The sequence below is a fragment of the Lytechinus pictus genome, chromosome 2, assembly GCF_037042905.1.
Source record: "Lytechinus pictus isolate F3 Inbred chromosome 2, Lp3.0, whole genome shotgun sequence".
Classification (NCBI taxonomy): domain Eukaryota; kingdom Metazoa; phylum Echinodermata; class Echinoidea; order Temnopleuroida; family Toxopneustidae; genus Lytechinus; species Lytechinus pictus.
Genome location: NC_087246.1, coordinates 3,941,590 through 3,961,752, shown reverse-complemented (window position 1 = coordinate 3,961,752; position 20,163 = coordinate 3,941,590). Strand labels below are relative to the sequence as shown.

Sequence of the window (20,163 nt, the reverse complement as noted above, 5' to 3'; positions counted from 1 at the left end):
AATCTATATTATATCTCTCTCTCTTCTTTATATCTCGACCCCCCCCCTCCTCCTCCATTGCTTACACCCCCTTTCTTTTAATTCATATCGAATAACGTCTTGCCAATCCAATTATGTTTTTTTTTCTTCATTTATCCTATACAGTATAATAAAATTGAAATGAACAATGGTATTTTGGGGGGACGAAATCATGATCCATGGGAGCAGAATTAACTCTACACAGTAAAAACGCTGTTCAAGATTTTATACAACGCTGTTTACTATATGAACCTTACAGTATTTGTTTAACCGTTTAAACAATCATGTTTAATTTATTGAAGATTAGATATTGAAAATTATACTTGTTTAAGCTGTTTAAACAATTACTGTGTAAGGTTCATATAGTAAACAGCGTTGTATAATTTTTTTTTTACTGTGTACTGTTGAATATGAATGAGCATTACGAAATTGTGCTCGTTTTCGATATTATGTTAACTGCTGGTGCAGTTCTGAATCTCTTTCTGGGGGGTGGGTCTTCTAGAGGCTATACAATTTTGTGACATTGTTCATTTCCATACAAGGAGAAATGGAGAGGGAACTACTAGGCCAGGGGGCTAGGATCGTACCGTCTGTAAATCAACCCAACCCCTCTCCTCCTGCCTCGGTAATTAAATAGACCGTACAGTAAATATGTGAGAGATAGAGCTGCGAGTGAGCTCAAAAAATCATATTCAAACTTTATTAATGTATTTTAGAGTCTTTTCATCTACATGTAAACAGTGCGTGCAATTTTTGTGCTTCATTCAAGGGGAGCAAGGAGACAGAATCGGGGGGGGGGGGGGGAGGCTGTAATTCTATCTTTTCAAGGTGTGTCAATTATTTTTAAAAGGGAGCATAGCAAACCAGCTGGAAAATTTCAAATTTTCAAGAACAAGTATACAACTCGAAATGTTTAGACTTTTCTCCATAATTTATTCATGGAAAATATGTCAGTGAATAAATGTACACACTTAAATTATCAATTTACTTATGAATCCATAAATGGAGATATTTTTACAAAAACAAAGAAGAATAAAAATAAGCATGATATTACATATTAGGGTATTATAGTTTCATTAACTTTCAAATCATGATTAAAGCTACGGTTGCAAATACCTTTACAAACGATTTTTATACATAGCAATACATGGTCATCCGTTCGTATGGTATTCATAAACTTATTTGTGACTATAGCATAACCAGTGCTTCTCAACCTTTTTTTACTCGAGGACCACTTTGACTCTCAGATTTTTTTCGAGGCCCATCTAGCAAACTTAAAAAAAAGGATATGACTAATTGTCTCGACAATTATATATTCCTCTCTTACACTGACCAACCGGTTCTTTTTCCCATCATGTAACTTCATTTTTCATCATTGGAATAATTCCATTGATCCCTGCATTTTCATCTGAATTAGTTGACACATAATGTAAAGAAATAAAAACCACATCATACCACATATTTAGAAAATTCTCATTGACTATTTCATCATTGCAGTACAATAATTCTGTTTCATAAAACTAAATGGTTACAAATCGAAAAATTTGATGGTGAATTTGCTGTCTATCAATCATATGGCACCATTTCAGTAGCTTATAACATTAGCTAGAGACTTGTCATTGGTAACAAGTTTTATGAAACAGGGGCCTCCTTCGATGAAAGAACATTCTGTTAATTTCCATCAAAGGGTGTAATAATTTACAGCATTTAAAATAAATAAATCATTCTAAGTCTTTGTGCTGGGCCATTAAAATTGTGTGCACAGCTTTTTTTTTCAAGGTGCTCATGATGATCAGGTCTTAAACTACCTGAACAAATAGTGACTGCATCTTTAGCAAAATTCATTTTTTGAATGTTAAGATGTAAATACGATATCAACCTTACTTGAAATGTTGCTTTCCTGTAGTGGGATTCCCAAATAATGACCATAAATTGCTCACAATTTATTGATAGACCAGAATATGCAAAACGTGTGTTAATAACATCTTTTAAGTCAAAATTCTCCTTGGTTGAACAGACTTCTGGGGTCCATAGATATTTGACTAAGGCAGAGTAACCTGTATGATGGAAATAAGTTGGTTTTATACCTAATATGAGTAATATTATATATTACACACAACATGACAGCAAATGCATATAAAGAGAATGTTATAGGCACATGTTCTTGTGGCACTTTCTAGAAATAATTGTTTCAAGAGACAAGAATAATATAGAAGACTCCTCCAGGATACATAAGATGTCTCTGAAAAGGGTACAATATGAAGCAAAGTTGCTTATTTTAGGATCATAAAAGTATACAAGAATTTTTAAACTTTCAAAATATCATTTCATAAAAAGCATTTTTCCCTCTGTATAATAAAACATTTCCCCTGTGTTTCAATTAAAAAAGGGCAAGTCCAATCCAACAAAACATTGATTTGAATTTAAAAAAGAAGAGAAATCAAACAAGCATTAACACTGAAAATTTCATCAAAATCAGATGTAATTAAGAAAGTTATGAATTCTCTAATTTTTGTTTATCTTTCAAAAAAACAATATTATGCACATCACATTCATATGAAAATGAGAAAGTTGGTACATTCACTCGCTTATTCTTTTGTAATTAATTGCATGAATTTTATCTTAATTCTTGCAGAATTGATAGCAAGGAAACTGTTTATTGAATAACAGTAGGTCACAATGATAACCATTACACATGTTCAGGAAGGAATCCAACTTTGATTCACGTTGTAATGAAGAGAAAATAAAAATATTTCACATTTCATACAATAATTTTACACAATCAATCTATCACTGCTTTAACACTAATTCATCATATCAAGGCACAGAAAGTAGAACATACTTTTTATAGATTAATATAATGATTATTATTTTTTGCATCACAAATATATGCACAATGATATGAACATTATCATAATAAAATGCAAAACAGACTTCAACAAAATGCTTTCCTTTCGAGTAGGCCCAAGTCATTACATTCATTTTGAAAAAGGTTATTAATAAATGGGCGATAAGGGTTAACTAGCAGGCCGTGGGTACAGATAAAGATTGTATCACCTTCAAGATAGAATCGTGTTGCATTATGGGTAAAGCAAAACTTCATTGATTTACCTGCCTTTTGACTCCATCTTGATTTTTCTTTTTCAAGTTGAGAAAAGGACACTAAAGGCATAAAGTTCAATATCAATGATCCAATAACTTATTCATGGCTCATCCATTGGTATGATATTTGGAGAGAATTTGGCATTCTATTCCACATGCAGACATGCATTATAGTAAGATCTCATGTGATATCAACTAAAAATGATCTTTCAGAGTCAAGATAGAAGAAGGTTTGTAACTTAATCAAAATAATTTCAAGGTATATTGAAAACAGATGACCATTTCATTTTCATGGATGTAAAGATGTGAAATGTGTAATTTTGGCAACTTCTGGGGAAGTCTTTTTTCTCTATAGTGTCAATGGCTGTCAAAATAGGAATAAATTTACGTGTTTAACTGTCATTTGAACGGCATTCACATGTTTTTATTCAGCCATATTTTCAAGTGATATGTCAATATGTAAAATTGAATGAAAATATATGATTTTGCACACACACAAAAAACTTTCATAGTCTTCACAAAAAAATTGTCATGATAAGTATGACCTTGCTTGCTTCCAACAAGCAATATTGGTTATAAAACCTGGCAAAATCAATCTGCAAGCCACCTCTTCAGATTCTTTTTTGCCCTTCATTCAAAATGAACTTATCAATCAAGAAGGTGAAAGATATGATATAATGATGATGAAGGTTTTGACAAATTTTTTTAGGTCATATGAGTATTGGTTAACCATATAAATTAGGAGTGTTTTAACCAACTACTAGAAAACAATATTGATGCTTGTAATGAGGTACTAGTTCTGTTAGATCAATATTCTTGACCATCAAATATCATGAATTAGTTCCAATACAGGAGTTTCAGTGAGAATAATCAAGTTATCTCATTGAGCCACTGAGTTTGCCAATCAAGATCATACTCTGCTCAGTTAAAATATTCAAAGTCATATCTTACATGAATAAAGTCAACCAATAGAAGATACTGATAGGCATGCTGTAAAACTTAATTTCATTGCCCAAATTCAACAATGTGTCTTGTAAACAGTTTTTTGGCTGTAGTAGGCCCAAGCAATCTTAAAAATTAGAGTCCCATCTGTGGCAGTCTCTTCTTTACTAGAGACATGATTAATATTGGCGGCGTCAGACAGGAAAATGGAGAAAATACAAGCTCATCCTTCTAACTTTTTATTTCATTGGTTGAAGTTCAGAAACCAATGTTGTACAATATCTATAACACAGAGACAGCATTTTAGTTGTTGGAAACATCAAAATACATAGCTTAGAATGTACTTTTCAATGCATCAATGTTCCAGAAACCCATCCCATGGAACACTGCATTTCTACTTAAGACAGAATGGAAATGCAGAAAGAAACATTTTCGGCATAATTTAGCCCTAATTTTATACCTTGATCTATCCTGATGCAGTCTGATGTTATTGTTTAAAATGTTTTTAGTCTTAATTAGGTAACTAATACTCTGCACATGTGTTTAAAACTAAGGAATAATGCCAAGATGACATTGATAGCGTTCAACAGATAGGCCTTCTCCCTTTAAAGACCATGTAGACCCAACCAATCCTTATTATTCCATCATCAATTGAAAGTCCAATTTTATTTCCTAGCTAGAAATTGCTTATGACTTCCAAATTCACCATCCACTAAATTCTTTTCCTGAAGAATCAGGTCTCCTCTGAACAAAACACTAGTTTTTGTCCTTGGCAAGTATTCCACAGAAAACAAGCACAGTGTTTGCCCAACTTAGTTAAACCTGATCATGAAATGACATACCTTATTTTGTTTCATACTTGACAAGGTATTATCTGTTTCACTGTAACTAACTTTGCATCTGAATACTCCTAGTCAATGCCTCTGGTATTTCCTTTCTTTCTGCTTCTTAACTTCAACATTGAATCTTTATCTATAAGACTTGACAGCTCAGCATCCACCCATATCCTTCTTCTTTCCCTTCCTGTAAAATCGAGTCTCCTGCGGATCAAAACCTTGCTCTTTGCACCCGTACACAGCCCATGAAGGGGTCTTTGCCATATAGTCCTCTGCCGTGAATGTTTTCTTTCCCTCGCTCGCATCATATTCAGCCATCAGCGCATGGAATTGTGGGTAATCGATCCAAGTCCACCATTCACTATCCTTCTTGAACTACATGGAAACAAAAATAAAGTATAAAGGAATCTAATGAAAATACCAGAGGCAATCAAATATACAAAAGATGAATTAAAAATACAGTAATACGACTACAACTGCTTTTGCTAGAAAAGAAAAAGCACCTCATCAAAAGTGTGTGCAGTGTCTTTTAACAGGAATCTGACAGTAAAGGCACTTATCAGTGGCTTTCCTAGATTCCTCTGTTTCTTCTTGAACTGCATGGAAATAAAAAATATAGTAAACATGAAAACTACAACTGCTTCTGCTATTAAAGAAAAAGCACCTTACAAAAAAAGTGTGTGTAGTGTCTTTTTTAACAGGAATCTCACTGTGAAAGGCACTATCAGTGGTTTTCCTAGATTCCTCATTGTTTCTTCTATGATGTAATTAGCAATGATAAGCTACTTGCAAGATTACTAAAGGAAAGAAACAGCTCTGACTATTGGTAGGTTGCCTTATTGGCTATAACATATACAGCAAACTTGAACAACAAACAAGCTGCTTTAAATACTCCCATATTATCCCAGACTCGCACAAGGCAAACAAGTATTTCCAGTATTTGGATAATTCCTTCCTACCAAAACCAATTACACCTTGGTGGTGTCAGATAAGTGGCAAATGTAGATATATCAAAGGATTAAATTGCCGCAACATAATCAAAAGTTTGAGTGTGAGATAAAGTACAGTGACAACTGTACTAGAACATAACACATCTACACCTTTTTTTTGAAAATTCAAGAGTCATCTGATTACACAAACATAAAACACAACAAATAACTATATACAGAACAAATATTTCAGTCAATGATGAGATCAATATTGACTAATAATAGTCTTACATGGGCAAGTCAAGTTCATAAATCAAAAGTAACAACATTTTTTATGATAGAAAACAGATTTCACATGTATTACAAATTCTCATCGTTGTTAACTTAGTAACATCTATATGCAGGACAATACCATACAATAGTTGTACCTTTGTATTAGCTGCCAGAACACAGTTTGAATGTTCATGTTCACTAGCTATCTCATACTCTGGTAGAAGGTCCATGAGTTTCTGTACAAAATGAACAACTTCCTCATGCCAAGGGATGTTCTGCATGGTCAGTGTGCTAGCTTTAGATTCACCACAGTAGGTTACACCCTGAGATAAATAAAACAAATTAAAAGTTCAACATTTCCCATCCACAACCATCACAATCAGACAATTAAAGAGATTATAAACAACCTTTAACAATCACTTTGAGGTGGTTTATTTCATTGAACTCTTGACCAGGACTAAACCTCATTCAAAGCTAAAATCTGCCTTTTTAAATCAATAACCTACAATTAAAATGTGAATTGTGAAGTAAAATAAAAAATAATACTAGTATTCAAGAATTTGTTTACATGTAAGATCATTTTTAAAGTCTAGTTTAAAAGATTGGAGCTCATTTCGTCAGACCTATTGTGATTTATGAGCTGGTTGGGCACAACTGGTTTCTCCTAGAACTTTGTATCACACAGTACAACAGAACAAGGGAAGGCTTAGAGATCTGGGGGTGTTTCAAAAAGCTGTTAGTTAGTCATTAACAACTTTATACACGGCTTGTGACCTATTCATTGTGGCCAATTTAAATTCTTAATTATTTTCATTCACATCTGCTCAGTTCAAATCTATGTAGATTATCATTCTCATTGCAAAAAAAAAATCAGAATGCTAGATCATTGATTTTTCAAGTTTACTAAGGTCATGCAAAGTTCACTCCAAACCACAATAAAAACAACAATTCAGACTATTTCCTAGACCATAAGGAGAGATCATCAGTATTGTGTATAACCAGGTGGGATGGCTAAATGTAAAGAGTTGAGGGTCTATACCTTGACCTCAATGAAATCTGGTTTGCCGAGTTGTACAAGGTTTGCATAGGACTGTATCTCCTCATCGTTCCATGCCTTGACTAGAGTAAGACGATATACCGTTCTCTGGCCCTGTTTCAATAAAAAAAAAGAATATTTTAAGTGCAGTGTTTATGTTAAAAGAAAGGATCAGGTTGCTAAAGAGAGCCTTAACATTTGTTTATGGGTCTAAAGGAAATGATGCCAATCATTCAGTACCAATTATGGACAAGTTCTCTTGTAATTCTGTAGATTCTATAGTTGCTACAGAGTATATACAGTTGTACTCAAAAGTTAATGAACCCTATCAGTAAATACAATCCATCAAGCTGAATATTGAATGGAGACAACAATGCTACAATGTTCAGCAAGCCCAGAGAAATCAACTTTATTGAATGGAATAGTTTATCACCTGCTTTACAATTAAATACTTTAAACATGGCAGAACATTTTAACACTTTAAATATATTCATTTTCTGGTGGGGTTCACTAGCTTTTGAGCACCACTTTATATTCTTTTCTTTTAAATAATTTGTATTAATACATTTCTCAGCCTGAGACCAAAATTATCTGCCAAACTTTATTACCCACGTTGACTCAAATCCCAAATTGTACATGTACAGGTATATACTAACATTAAAATGTAAATTACGTATACAGTACACTGATTCTATCCCTACCTTATCAGAAAGGGCTTTCAAGCTATCAAGGAACCTTGGCCAGAAGTCTCTAAATAGAGGGCGATCTACTTTCTTCAAGCTTTCCTTTGTACTAGCATCAACACTCACATACAACTGAGTAACTGGTAGCAGATTCCTACAAGAGAAAGGTAAAAATATCGCAATATATAAAATGAATAGTATGTCAGAATCTTAAAAAAAATGGTCTTGCAAAAATACAGAAACCTTCAATGTCATAACTTTCTAATTAACTTTTTGATTCCAATTACAATGTCACATTTATGTTTGTTCAATTTTTCTCTATTTATTCAAATCGACTTGTTGGGGTGGATTTTACCTTTCAGCCTATGCCAATATTACCAGCAGTATAAACATGACATGGGTTTTTCAATGATAGATTCTTGTAACAAACCACCAAGACTTACTTGATTGCATCAGGAAACTGAGCATTTGTAACAAGGAAGGTGGAGATCTTTTCCTTATGGAGTAGTTCTACAAGACGATTGATCTTAGGGTACATGATGGGTTCTCCTACCAGTGATAGGGCGCAATGTTGCACCCTCATCGCTTCAATCATTCTTTCTTGCTTTACCCCTGGAACTCCTGGATGTGTCATAAGAATAATCATTGTCACAGTCAAACTGGAGTAGTTGCAGTGAGTAATAAATAGCAATAGAAAATTGTAATCATCAACGATCTAACTAAGGTCCCCCCAAAAAAATTGTTTACTTGGCGTAACCCGCCCGACCCGAAATATATCGCCGACCCTTTGCTTTTAAAAAAAAAAATCTGATATTGATCGCGATCGATCGCGTAAACATCGATATTGCAATGCGGAAAAACCCTGGATGTTCTTTGCTTTCATGATTTCAACAATTTCTGGCTCGTTCTGTGTCCATATATATTAGTGTGTATATATGTGGGGAGAGTTATTTGAACATATGATATTGTGTTCTACCCCTCATCAGATCATCCCCAAGGTCTGAGGATCTAGCTACGCCACTGTATGTATGTGTATAAATTGCTACTTTCATATAATATGCAAATATAAGCGACAACAACGACCAAAAGAAAAAAAAATCCACCCTACCTACCCAAATTTTCATTGGCCTATTACGCCAAGTCAACAATTTTATGGGGGGGGGCTAAGTTTTGAAATAGTTTGAAATATGTAAAGAGAACCAAATATTAATAATGAAAACTTCAATAAAACCCATTTTACTCAAAATCACACAAACATAAATAAGCACACATGGGCATGTATATCAATATTGCTAAGAATAATTTCGGTTAGGATGGCAGGATTATTTTGGTAATTACTGAGCAAAATCTCATCTTGTACCAGAATCATACCTTTGAATTGTTTAATCAAGTTATAGTGGTTCTTTAGGGCTCCCTCTACGATGGTTTCAGCATCATCCATTTGCCATTTCCACTCCGTACCAACTGGGTTTGTATGGTGTCTGGAAGGAGAAACATAACAAATAAAAATCTTATGACAAATACATGTATGCTTGCAGACTATTCCTGCATGCTCAATGATGTCTCTGAATATTTCTGACCACTCAGCTAAAAACTCACAACAAGTCAGGTAATATTCTACAGATTTTGAAAAAGCATTTCCTAAGCTTTAATAATAATATGGATATATGCTATTTACCATATAATCAGGAGTATGCTTTATAATGTGAAAGACATATTGAAGCTTTCATAGATGCAATACAAAAATGCTTGTATCTTGAGTTCGGCTAAAATTCAGGTACAACAAGGAAGGGTTACTCTAAGTTTAGTTTTAGAAGCCCAAATGTCTATTCGGCTTATTACAGAGAACTTTCCCTGACGAATTGAGCATTTAGAACTAGATGGTGACATTTGCTTCATAAGCAATTGAAAAGAAAAAAGTGGCATGTAGGTAAGCCCCCCCATGCTACCTAAACCGTTATCCCACACCCCCTCCTCTGCTACCTTACCTACAATACAACCCCCCTCCCCACATACACACACACACACACATAAATAAATTTTAGTTTTGATTGGTCTTGTTTCAATAGGTCATTAGCATGCAATAATGAATGAATCTGCTGTTACAGACTTATGATGGGAAAAGCTACCCAAGTTAAATAAGTGTAAAACAAAACTACTTCATTTCTTTGAGTAGGGATAACAGCTTGAAGATCAACAAATATCTCAAATCTTGTACTGATATATAATGACTACTTAGGTTAAAGCTTCAACTTGCTTGTGGTTAAAACTGTCTTAAAGAAACAGGCAAATAACAATCGCATCTGAGAACAGCCAGAGTTTGGCATTGTTTAAATTCTAAGGTGCTTTGGATTTGTACATGATATAGCAATTTTCTGTTGACATGCACATACAAAATTTTATGTAATTTTGGAAACATGTATCCGGGGGTCACAAACTTGGTCATTAAACAACACAGTGCAAACTTTTAACCTTACAGATTTACAGCGAAAAAAGTTGACGGGATGGTGAATCAGCCCCCAGTCATATTAGGGTTAAAGGCTACAGAATTTGCAGCTATACAGGCTTTATGTGAATTGTTACTCATGTTGTGAGTTAACCTAGTACTACCCACCTCCAACAGAAGACACATTTATTAGCACATGCTAGACTGGGTGTGGACTCCATGCATCGATGACTCTCAATACCATAGAATGTATGCTTGTAACATCCACCTCTACCACGAAGCATGCTCTGTAAAACATCATAGTTTTTATTTACACATATTGTAAAATAGTTTGACACTTTATTTTCCAGTCATTCATCATGTTATTCAACCCTCAATTTTTCTTGACTATTCTACTCTTATTGTATGGATAAGTCCTACATTGTTATGTAACTTTATGCATTTGAAAAACAAGATTGCCAAAGAAAAAGTAACAAAAACATCACTCCTCAGCCTTATGACCGAGAAGATTATGTATAATATATCAGGTCATAGGTCAAGCTGTTTGGACGGAGCCTTCAATCATATACAGACTACAGTTTAGAATATTTGGGGTGGAAATTGTGGAGCCTTCAATCAGACTTAACTTCAGACTACAGTTTAGTGGGGGGGGGGGGTTGGGGGTAAAACTCATAGGCTTGATCAATTATCATTTAAAAAAAATTACTTTTTCATTTTATTTACAACATGAAAAAACAGATAAGACATGTTAATTGTTTGACAATTTTTTAAAATGTAATCCATTGTGCATATCAAGAAAAAAAATGTATTTGGGAGCCTAATGACTCCTTATGTTGAGTCTAAGCAAACCAACATTCTATTCTTGGTAAGAACTGTTAAGAGTTATAATGATTAATAGCTCACCTTTGTCCATCTACATAACTTCACTCCTGAATGAGAACCAATGATTCGATAACCTGTAAAACAATAACAATGAGATGTTTGTTGGTAAAACATTTGAAAATAGCCCCATCTGCATACCGATATCTTCACTTCAAATATGAAACCTTGTAATCTTCTGGGCTATTCCATCAAATTATCAACCTTTTTATAATTCCAACCCCCATTTTTCTCCATTCTTATGACACTTAAAAAACTTCAAAAGCCATGATAATTCAAGAGCAATGCAGTTTCAAATGAACTAGAAACTTTACAAACTTTCAGTTTTTCATTTACATAAACATAGAATCTCTCATACTAACAAAAATGCATTTCAATTTTTTATTCTTTTTCAAAACTTTGATGACATTTTATCTCTCTTTCTACTAAATTATATGAATAATTACCTTGCTTTGTAAGATTTTTCCTGATGGTAGGCGTGACCATTTCCTTTGGTTCAGTGCTTTGTTTTACTCCATTCATGGCCTACACACAACAATGAAATTCAAATTGACTATTCATTTAAGATTTCACTACCTTTACATAAAGATGTTTAGTATCTAGACACTAAAACTATTCCAAATGATTTTTAAGTAGTCACAGTCATAAAAGATGCTTGATAATTTGTGACTAGAATCATGCACCATCATAACTGGTACTAAATCAAGCACATATCATGAATGTTACTTAACAATATTTCCCATTAGTAAGCCATAGAAACTATTTAAATTTTTATTCCCCAGCACTTTTGAGGTAAAACCTATTATTTTTAACAATTCATATCAGGTACAGCCTTACATCATAACTTGTTATCTAACAACTTTCCTGCACCAGTGAAGCACAGTTGTATGACTGTTACTACATCAACTGTCAGATAAGACATACTTTGTTGGATAAATCATTCAACAATTCCTATCAGCAATTAATCAAAGATCAGTACGACGCAGTAGACAAAACTTGATTCCTTTCTTGACTTGCTAAAATATTTTTCCCAGTCACAACTCCTATTTGCATCATCCGGCATCTCACTTAGAAAACACTGCAGGAGGGTTCTCATTCTCATGTGGTAAAGGTAAATTGGTCTACACCCACAATGTCTATTTTCTGTATGGTATCATCCTTCATTGTCTAACACTACTTCGTCTACAACCAGTGAGTCTACGACCCAGTTTGGTCTAATTGAGTCCATTTCCTACCTTGCCTTATCACCAGTTGGGTTATACCCATTTTACTTGGTCTATCCAACTTGTCTATATCATAAGACAAACTGTTTATTACCCAAATCTTCATTTAACAAAGTGGGAAATAAAGTAAACTGAATGACAGTTCTATCAAGTGAGTAATAAACCAAAGTGATATTTGTACAAATCAGTAATTACACCAAATTGATATTAGACCAACTGGGTTTAGCCATGACGGTGTTATATGACCCGAGAATTAGACCATCTGATGGTAGGCAAAGTGGATGTTAACCAGAGCAAATGACCAACTCTATCTTTCTCTACCACATCCCCTATCAAAAGAATCAAAGTCTAAGAACACACAAACCTTGGCATTCTTCATCTTGTTCATGACTGATCCCAGGTCTTCAACATCAATGACATCCATCTCATCAGGATCTTCCTGGTCACTGTCCAAACCATCATCAGCCTTCTCCTCATCATCATTAACAAGACCTTGATCCACAGTGTTCTAAATAAAAGGAACACATATGACAGAGCACAGAAATATTACTGGTCTGTATATATATCTAATCATTTATCTATCTAACTATGTACTTATTTATTATTCTTTTCTCTTACAAGTTATACCAAATGTATGAAATCTAGTAATCAACACACAAAAACCAACAAAATAAAGTGGTATGTTCTACATATATTTAGCAAATGAACATAAAGTTGAGTGCAACATAAACTCTTGCTGTGTATGTTTCCACCCATAAATGACAGATAAACTTATACAGTGAAATAACTTATACAGTGAAATAGAAGATACAAAGCTTGTGAAAAACTAAGAATGGAAAAAATCTGGGATACTGAAGCAATATGAGTTTCATCATATTTAGAAACCTCACCTGCTTCAATGACATTTGACCTTTGCTTATCGACTGGCATGTTCCATTTTGATTACAACTGCATGCATTATCACCAGTTCCATTGCCCTTTACTACAGCCTGAAGAAAATCAGATTTCCATGCAGCAAAATCCGCCTCAGTACCTATCAATGAGCAAATAAAATAATTGATTAAGATATTTTACTTTAAAGTTGAAGAATGTGAATGAAAACATAATAAATCCATTTCCTTCATGATAATCTCATACCAGGTTATCAATCACAGCACAGCTAGTGAAAAAATGCTAAGATGCAATATTCAAACAATTAGGATGAAATCATTATAGAACCACACTTTTAACATCTTCATACAAAGTGATTCCTCCAGAAACCAATAAATTCTTACTAATATGTAAGTCTCTAAGATCCGAGTAAAGAACATATCATATATTTCATTTTCATATAGATACATTATACAGAACACATTGGCTCCTAAAAGCCGGGTAATATAGGAGCGCCTTGAGCACCTAACAAGGTGGATATGTGCGCAATATAAATACCCTATATTATTATTATTAATTCCAAATGGCAGTTTTGAATCTATAGTCTGAAACCATGCATTAATTAATCAATATACAATTATTACAATTAAGTTATACAAAATTGCTGTAATTTAAAGTTTTATGGACCAGTCCCTATCTGGAACTTACCACCATGCTTGCCTGCTGCAACATTGCCATCCCCTTCTCCTCTTGGGAGGAATGGCCTGGCACTCAAGTCTGTCAGCCATTGATGTACATTTTTACTGACCTATAACCAAATAACAATCTTTATTACATATCTGGATACTAAATCACACCCCTTACAATAAAAATGAATTATGAGGCAAAATCAATATCAACTTATGAAGATATTTTGGACACACTCTTGAAGAAATAAGGAGCAGTGTCAACTAAAACTTGTGGAATAAAAATGCAATGCAAACGTCTTCTGCACTGTAGGCACGGACAGAGAGACTCCATGTTCGTCCCTCTTACTTTGTCTGAAATATTAGTTGAGCGAAAGAGCAGAGCCGAGTGAAAGAGATGGTGACAGCATGGACGAAGTATGGGACAAAATTTAAAATGCAGTTCTAAAATCTGGCCTCAGAGGCATATTACAGGTAAAATTTTCTTGATCCTTTTCCTTCAGTAGAATAATTAGTATTGTCAGTATTCTGTTTAGTTCACTGTTGCTGGTAAGGGTAGTGGGATTATCATGATTGTCGGCTGAGCTCAGGAAGTTTAGGGTGGGCACAAATGTGAATGAAAGAGCAAGTCTCATATGGTCTAAATTGAAATGAAGATATCCATGTGCGACAGCATTATCTGATCACCTTTTGGCAAAATGATTCGAATTAAAGGTGATTTACTCTGTTTTTTGTCATGTTTCTCCCCAATCAACTTACTTTTGGTTTTCAGCCCAAAAATCAGTTTTGGTCGAGTGATTAACTGAACGTATGACCTTAATGGGACAAATGGATTGCTATAGGTCTACTCACTGTGTTATAATGATCCTGATAAAGTGAATTCCCAAGTCCAAAGACAGCGAATCTATGTCCTTTGAGTAAAGTTCTTGGCACTCTAAAATCATTGACGGATTCATGAAGCCATCGATAGAACCATGCCCCACCCTCAGGAGGCTCACCATCCGTATAGGTAGATAGGATGTACACACATAATGTCTCATCATCTTGCTGAAAAGAGACAGAAATTATTATTTACATTTCATAGCACCATTAATCTGGCTCAAAAGTATAAGAAAATCACTCCAAGTAAAGCATTTGAAAAAGATAACATTGTAGTGATGTTGTGTATTGGAGCAAATTAAGGAGCTGTCCCTACCCTACATCCAAAGGGCACTAATTTTAATATCCTCATTGAAATATTGGTTTATACATATTTTTCACAATATTCTTTGTAGATTGTATGATAATGATCACACTTTCAGTTTTATGTTTCTCTGAATTCTTTTTTTTTTCTTTAAAAAAATCAATTTGGGTTGGACTCTCCTTCAGGCATTCTATGTATTATCAAATATATGTATATCAATTTCCATTCTAAGGTGTCAAATTAAACAGCCTTGGTTATCAAGTCTGGTATACAGGAGAAAATGATGTATCCATTGAATCTATCCAGTCATTATTCAAGTGTTTTAAAAACTGACTTACATCTAATAAAACATGTTTCTCTGGGTCAAACTCCTTCAGATCAATCACATCTTTCTTCACTGGGCTAGGGATATCTTTAGCTAGTTGAGTTGCAAGGTCCTACAAAAAATGAAATATGTATTTTGTGTCTGCGATATCATTAGAAATAACAAGTTATCAACAAACAACCAAAAAATTTGCTTTTCTTAAAGGTCTGATAAATAACTATACATGTACCTCTCCCCCCCCCAAAAAAAAAAATGAAATAATTGTCTATTGCTTTAGAACTTGAAAACACACAATTCTGGATACCAAGTCAATTTGGCCAAAATTGATCCAAAATTTGACTACAAACAAGGACAAAACATATTGATTATCATCGAGTTGATAACAACTGCCTAGTTTTCATTTTTTATTGAACAAAAACAAACCCAGACTTGCTTATATGACCAAAAATCAATGTCAAATGATCAATTACGTTAAATTCTCATAAATGTTCCGAGATAACGTATAAATAATTTATTTCAAAACCTTCACCTTAGACTGGTCCATGATCCAACTTAGGAAGAAATCAAATTTTGCTTATTTTTTGAAAATGTGAAATCAAAGTATCTTTTTATTTCAGGTTAAAATTAAGGGTAAGAATTTTTATGACAATTTTGGATAATTGCAGGCCTTTTTATTGCAGCAAGTTCCAAATTAGTTTCAAATCGTAGCCAATCCTCATAAGGATGGTAACAAAGTCACAGACATGAATATAAGAATCGGTGTAATGATTCATAATTTTACAGAGTAAGATTTTCCATGTCTCCATATTCCCATCAAATTTTACTACGTTTGATTCCAAAATCGCGTCACATGCCCATGGTAAGGTGTGCGGTGGCCTTAAAGATTTTGATATTAACAATGCTGCTCCTACTATCTCTGTTAAAGTAGTGTGTATGTCATGTTTCAGCTGTACAGGTGAGATAACCAACAAAAAAAAAGTTTTATCTTAGTTTACCTTTGCTGTACCAGTTTGAGTTCCATAGAATATCTTTACGTTTGATATTATATAAAGTGAAGATATCTCATTTGATGTTGATATGGATATAGTCTGATCATCTTTGCATTTTACCTACAGAAGATAAATGAAATAGATGATTGCACAAGATTAGCACCACCATTCACTGCAACCAAAATGTTAAATACCATGTTGATTTAAAAAATAATAATTTCATTACAATATGCAAAGTAAAATTTAATTGGAAAACAGATAAATAACAAGATGAACAACAGTAACAACAACAATAATAATAATGAAGATGGATAGGAGGATGGTGAGAAGGGAAAGAACAGGAAGAAAAAATTATCAAAGCTGGCATAACTTTGTCTAAGTAGTCATTACTATTAGCCAACCATCACTACTCTTCTGAATTATGTACCAGAGGCAAGTTAAACGTCTGGAGTGCTTCCATCAGCAATGTCTCTATGATGATACATAATGTACAAGTATGTAATTCAATAAACCAGTTCAAGGTTAGCTCATGATAAACTTTTCTCAAATGACCTTTCCCATTTTTCATTTGGAAGAGCACTAACACTTTCAAATGAAGATGTGTAAGCATTCCCAGCAATGGCAATCAAATTTTAAGAAAGAAAGGCATGGTATAGACCATAAGACTAAAATAGTACATCAGTGATCAATTTGGAAAATCATTTGTTGCATTGCTCACTTTTGGCACATTAACTATTGTTTGGGTTTCTGTCAAATACCAATGATTACTCACACTTTGTTACTTTTCAGCTTGGATGTGATGAAAAGAATATTTTAAAGGAATACATGAATAATCACCAAACCACAAATGCTAATGTCAGTGAATTTAAATCTAAAATTACCTTTTACTGCTTATGAGTAGTAAAAAATGAAATATTCTTTATTTCATGTAATACAATACCCCCAAAAAAATTCTGGCTCACTTTGTATGTAGAAAGTAAAGAAGAGGAAGCGGAAGAGGAGAGGAGGAAGACAAAGAAAATGAGGCAGAAAAAGGTTGAGGATAAACAGAAGGAAGAGGAAGACAATAAAAGAAAGCTAATGATGAGGAGGAAGAGAGGAAGGAAGGGAGGGAGGAAAGAGACACTATCAAGAGGATCTATTGATATCTTTAATCATAAGTGTAGTAAGTCATCTGCCTTACATGTAACCCTTGACCCTTCTTTCTGAGTCCAAGAAAGATAAATATTCCAATCACTGCAGCAACTGCTAGCCACATCCACTCCCATCCGACTGGACCCATCCACATATCAGAGGTATTCTTGGCTTCACCTGGGACAATAAAAAGAGACAATTACAGATTTCTTATGTCTTTAAAAAGAAAACACTTATCTTTATTCATAAAAAACAAAGAAATAAATCACCATCAAGCCTGTCTAATGACAGTAGACAGGCTGCAGATTTTACTTCCTTTAAAACTGAAATTTAACTGAAATAAACATGGAATCATGAATTGGTGAGTCAGTTTTCCAAGATGATAGAGTTAAGAATAATTGATATGCATGTATTTACCGTTACCTTTAGTCCTTTACCCACTCAAACTAATGCGAGGTTCGTATAAAGAAGAACTCGCACAATGAATGTCCCGTGTAGGCCTGAGACATTTCAGAATTTTTTTGTTCCGGAATCCGCCAGTGTTGCGCTGGTCGAAATCCGGTATCCCGATAAATGAATTAATGAACTGGGAAGTACAATGAAGTCACAGATTATACAATATTGATTTAATTTTTAAACAAACATTCATTAAAAAACGAGAATATTATGAGAAAACGGGAAAAAACTTGCCGATGTTTACATGGCCATCTTGTTCTCTTTGTTAGTAGCTGAGCTACGAGACGCATATAATCTGCCACCCTCCATATGCGTCTAGTAGCTTAGCTACTATCAAAGAAAACAAGATGGCCATGTAAACATCGGCAAGTTTTATCCCATCTTGTCATATTTTTCGGCGGTCACCTGAAATGTAACAAAGAGACCTGGGTTATGATTGGTAAGACTAAATAAAACATACTCAATAATTATGTTAAGATATTCTTCAGAAGAAAATTTTAAAACTATTTGTTATGTATTACATTGTTTTATTGAAATACCGGAAGAGGAAAAACAAAACCAGAACCCGCACACATTAGACGGATTCCGGTATTCCGTCCGTTCTGATCCAGGGCTAGTCCTGTGACTATTGATTTTCAAAGACAGCAAACATTGCTTCATAACATAACAGAAGAAATGTTTGACAAAAATCAGTCTCATTAAGACCAAACAAACTATAGACTATATCGATAATAATGAAATACTCTTTTTTAAATAAGAAAATGATTAAAAAGGATTCCCTCAGTTTGGTCAGTGGTTTACATGAGATATGACTGCATTCATGTAGATTACGAGCTGTATGATGGTGCTATTCGAATTCACTTTCTTAATTCAGCACATCTGCATCTGCACATCAGCAATTTTAAACTTCGTCCACTTCATCATATGCACAATCCTTTTATTTGATATAATAATGGCACAAATACCTTCAGAAAAGTCACATCATTGCAGTTCATCATCAATGTCAATGATGGAAGTTTTTTTTTAAGTTTGAACTTCAATTTCTTTTTTATTTTAGCAGAAACAAATAAAAGATTTAGAAAATAGGCCTATACAAAAAAACCGCAAGAGTTCCATATGCACCCCCACTAAAATTGAAAATAAAAACATGGAAAAGGTTCAGAATAATACATCTAGCCCTAATATAGAACATGTATGATTGGGGAGTGGAAATACATACCAAAATATGGCTTTATTCCGTCAAATTTCGATCAGGATCTAGTGCATGTAATTGTCCATAGACATCGGTTTATTTAGTCAGTAAAGGGTCTGTGAGTCTAGACTAGTCAAACATACCCCTTCCAGTATCAGCGCTTCTCGCTAGCATAGCGGGAAGAGGTCTTGACTGCAGATAAAACGAGGTGAGTTCGAGTCCCAACTAAGGTAAGCAACAGTAAAAAAATGATAGAAAAATCTGAGGTGAACTAGCCTGGAGGCTTCTGGGGAGTAAAAGTCTTTCTACTCAACGTAGGCTTACTCCCCATGAAGCCTGGGTCGCGATGCCATAGGCTCACATGCACCGACGAATTGGGCAACAATATGCTCCAAACTGCTAGTTATGTTTAGAATGTGATGTTAACACTAATGTCGATGGGCGATAATGTTGGTTGGCAACGTTTGGCAAAAAAAATGCTATTTTTAAAAATAAATTTCATGAATGGTAAAATACTTGCATCGGTCGGTAAATATCACGAACTGTATATTATATTTACCGGCCGATGCAAGTAATTTTTTAAATCTAGGTTGGCACTGCTCATGATTTTGCCACCCTCTATAGACGCGTCGCGTCGCTAGGATGCAATCATAAAGGAGACAAGATGGCGTCAATAACATGTAAGTAAAACGCTCTTCTACTTTTAATAATTTCATTTTAGCGTCATTCTAAAAAAACAAAACAATTTTTTGCCAAACGTTGCCAACCAACATTATCGCCCATTGACGTAAGTGTTAACATCACATTCTAAACATAACTAGCAGTTTGGCGCATTATTATTGTTGCCCAATTCGTCGGTGCGTGTGAGCCTATGGCATCGCGACCCAGGCTTCATGGGATCGAGTAAGCCTACGTTGAGTAGAAAGACTTTTACTCCCCAGGCTAAGGTGAATGAACCGGA

General features: G+C 34.3%; 1 protein-coding gene across 3 annotated transcripts in view; it reads right to left on the bottom strand.

Annotated features, from left to right (window-relative positions):
* Nucleotides 1-672: 672 nt before the first annotated feature.
* The window catches only part of LOC129254981 (S-adenosyl-L-methionine-dependent tRNA 4-demethylwyosine synthase TYW1-like), a 22,411-nt gene continuing 2,920 nt past the window's right edge, over nt 673-20,163 (bottom strand). The window contains exons 1-17 of one of the 3 annotated variants that reach the window (XM_064107580.1): nt 19,230-19,427; nt 17,604-17,731; nt 16,427-16,540; nt 15,445-15,543; nt 14,776-14,970; nt 13,946-14,045; nt 13,258-13,400; nt 12,732-12,875; nt 11,591-11,669; nt 11,169-11,221; nt 10,434-10,552; nt 9,191-9,300; nt 8,263-8,440; nt 7,838-7,973; nt 7,140-7,250; nt 6,256-6,423; nt 931-5,273 (exon numbers count right to left, since the gene is read on the bottom strand). In XM_064107580.1, the coding sequence (XP_063963650.1) occupies nt 5,052-5,273; nt 6,256-6,423; nt 7,140-7,250; nt 7,838-7,973; nt 8,263-8,440; nt 9,191-9,300; nt 10,434-10,552; nt 11,169-11,221; nt 11,591-11,669; nt 12,732-12,875; nt 13,258-13,400; nt 13,946-14,045; nt 14,776-14,970; nt 15,445-15,543; nt 16,427-16,540; nt 17,604-17,708 (2,076 nt within the window). In that variant the 5' untranslated portion in view covers nt 17,709-17,731; nt 19,230-19,427 and the 3' untranslated portion in view covers nt 931-5,051. Of the gene's footprint in view, nt 5,274-6,255; nt 6,424-7,139; nt 7,251-7,837; nt 7,974-8,262; nt 8,441-9,190; nt 9,301-10,433; nt 10,553-11,168; nt 11,222-11,590; nt 11,670-12,731; nt 12,876-13,257; nt 13,401-13,945; nt 14,046-14,775; nt 14,971-15,444; nt 15,544-16,426; nt 16,541-17,603; nt 17,732-19,229; nt 19,428-20,163 lie in introns of those variants that run through there. The other 2 variants (XM_054893529.2, XM_064107576.1) reach the window with 2 other exon arrangements.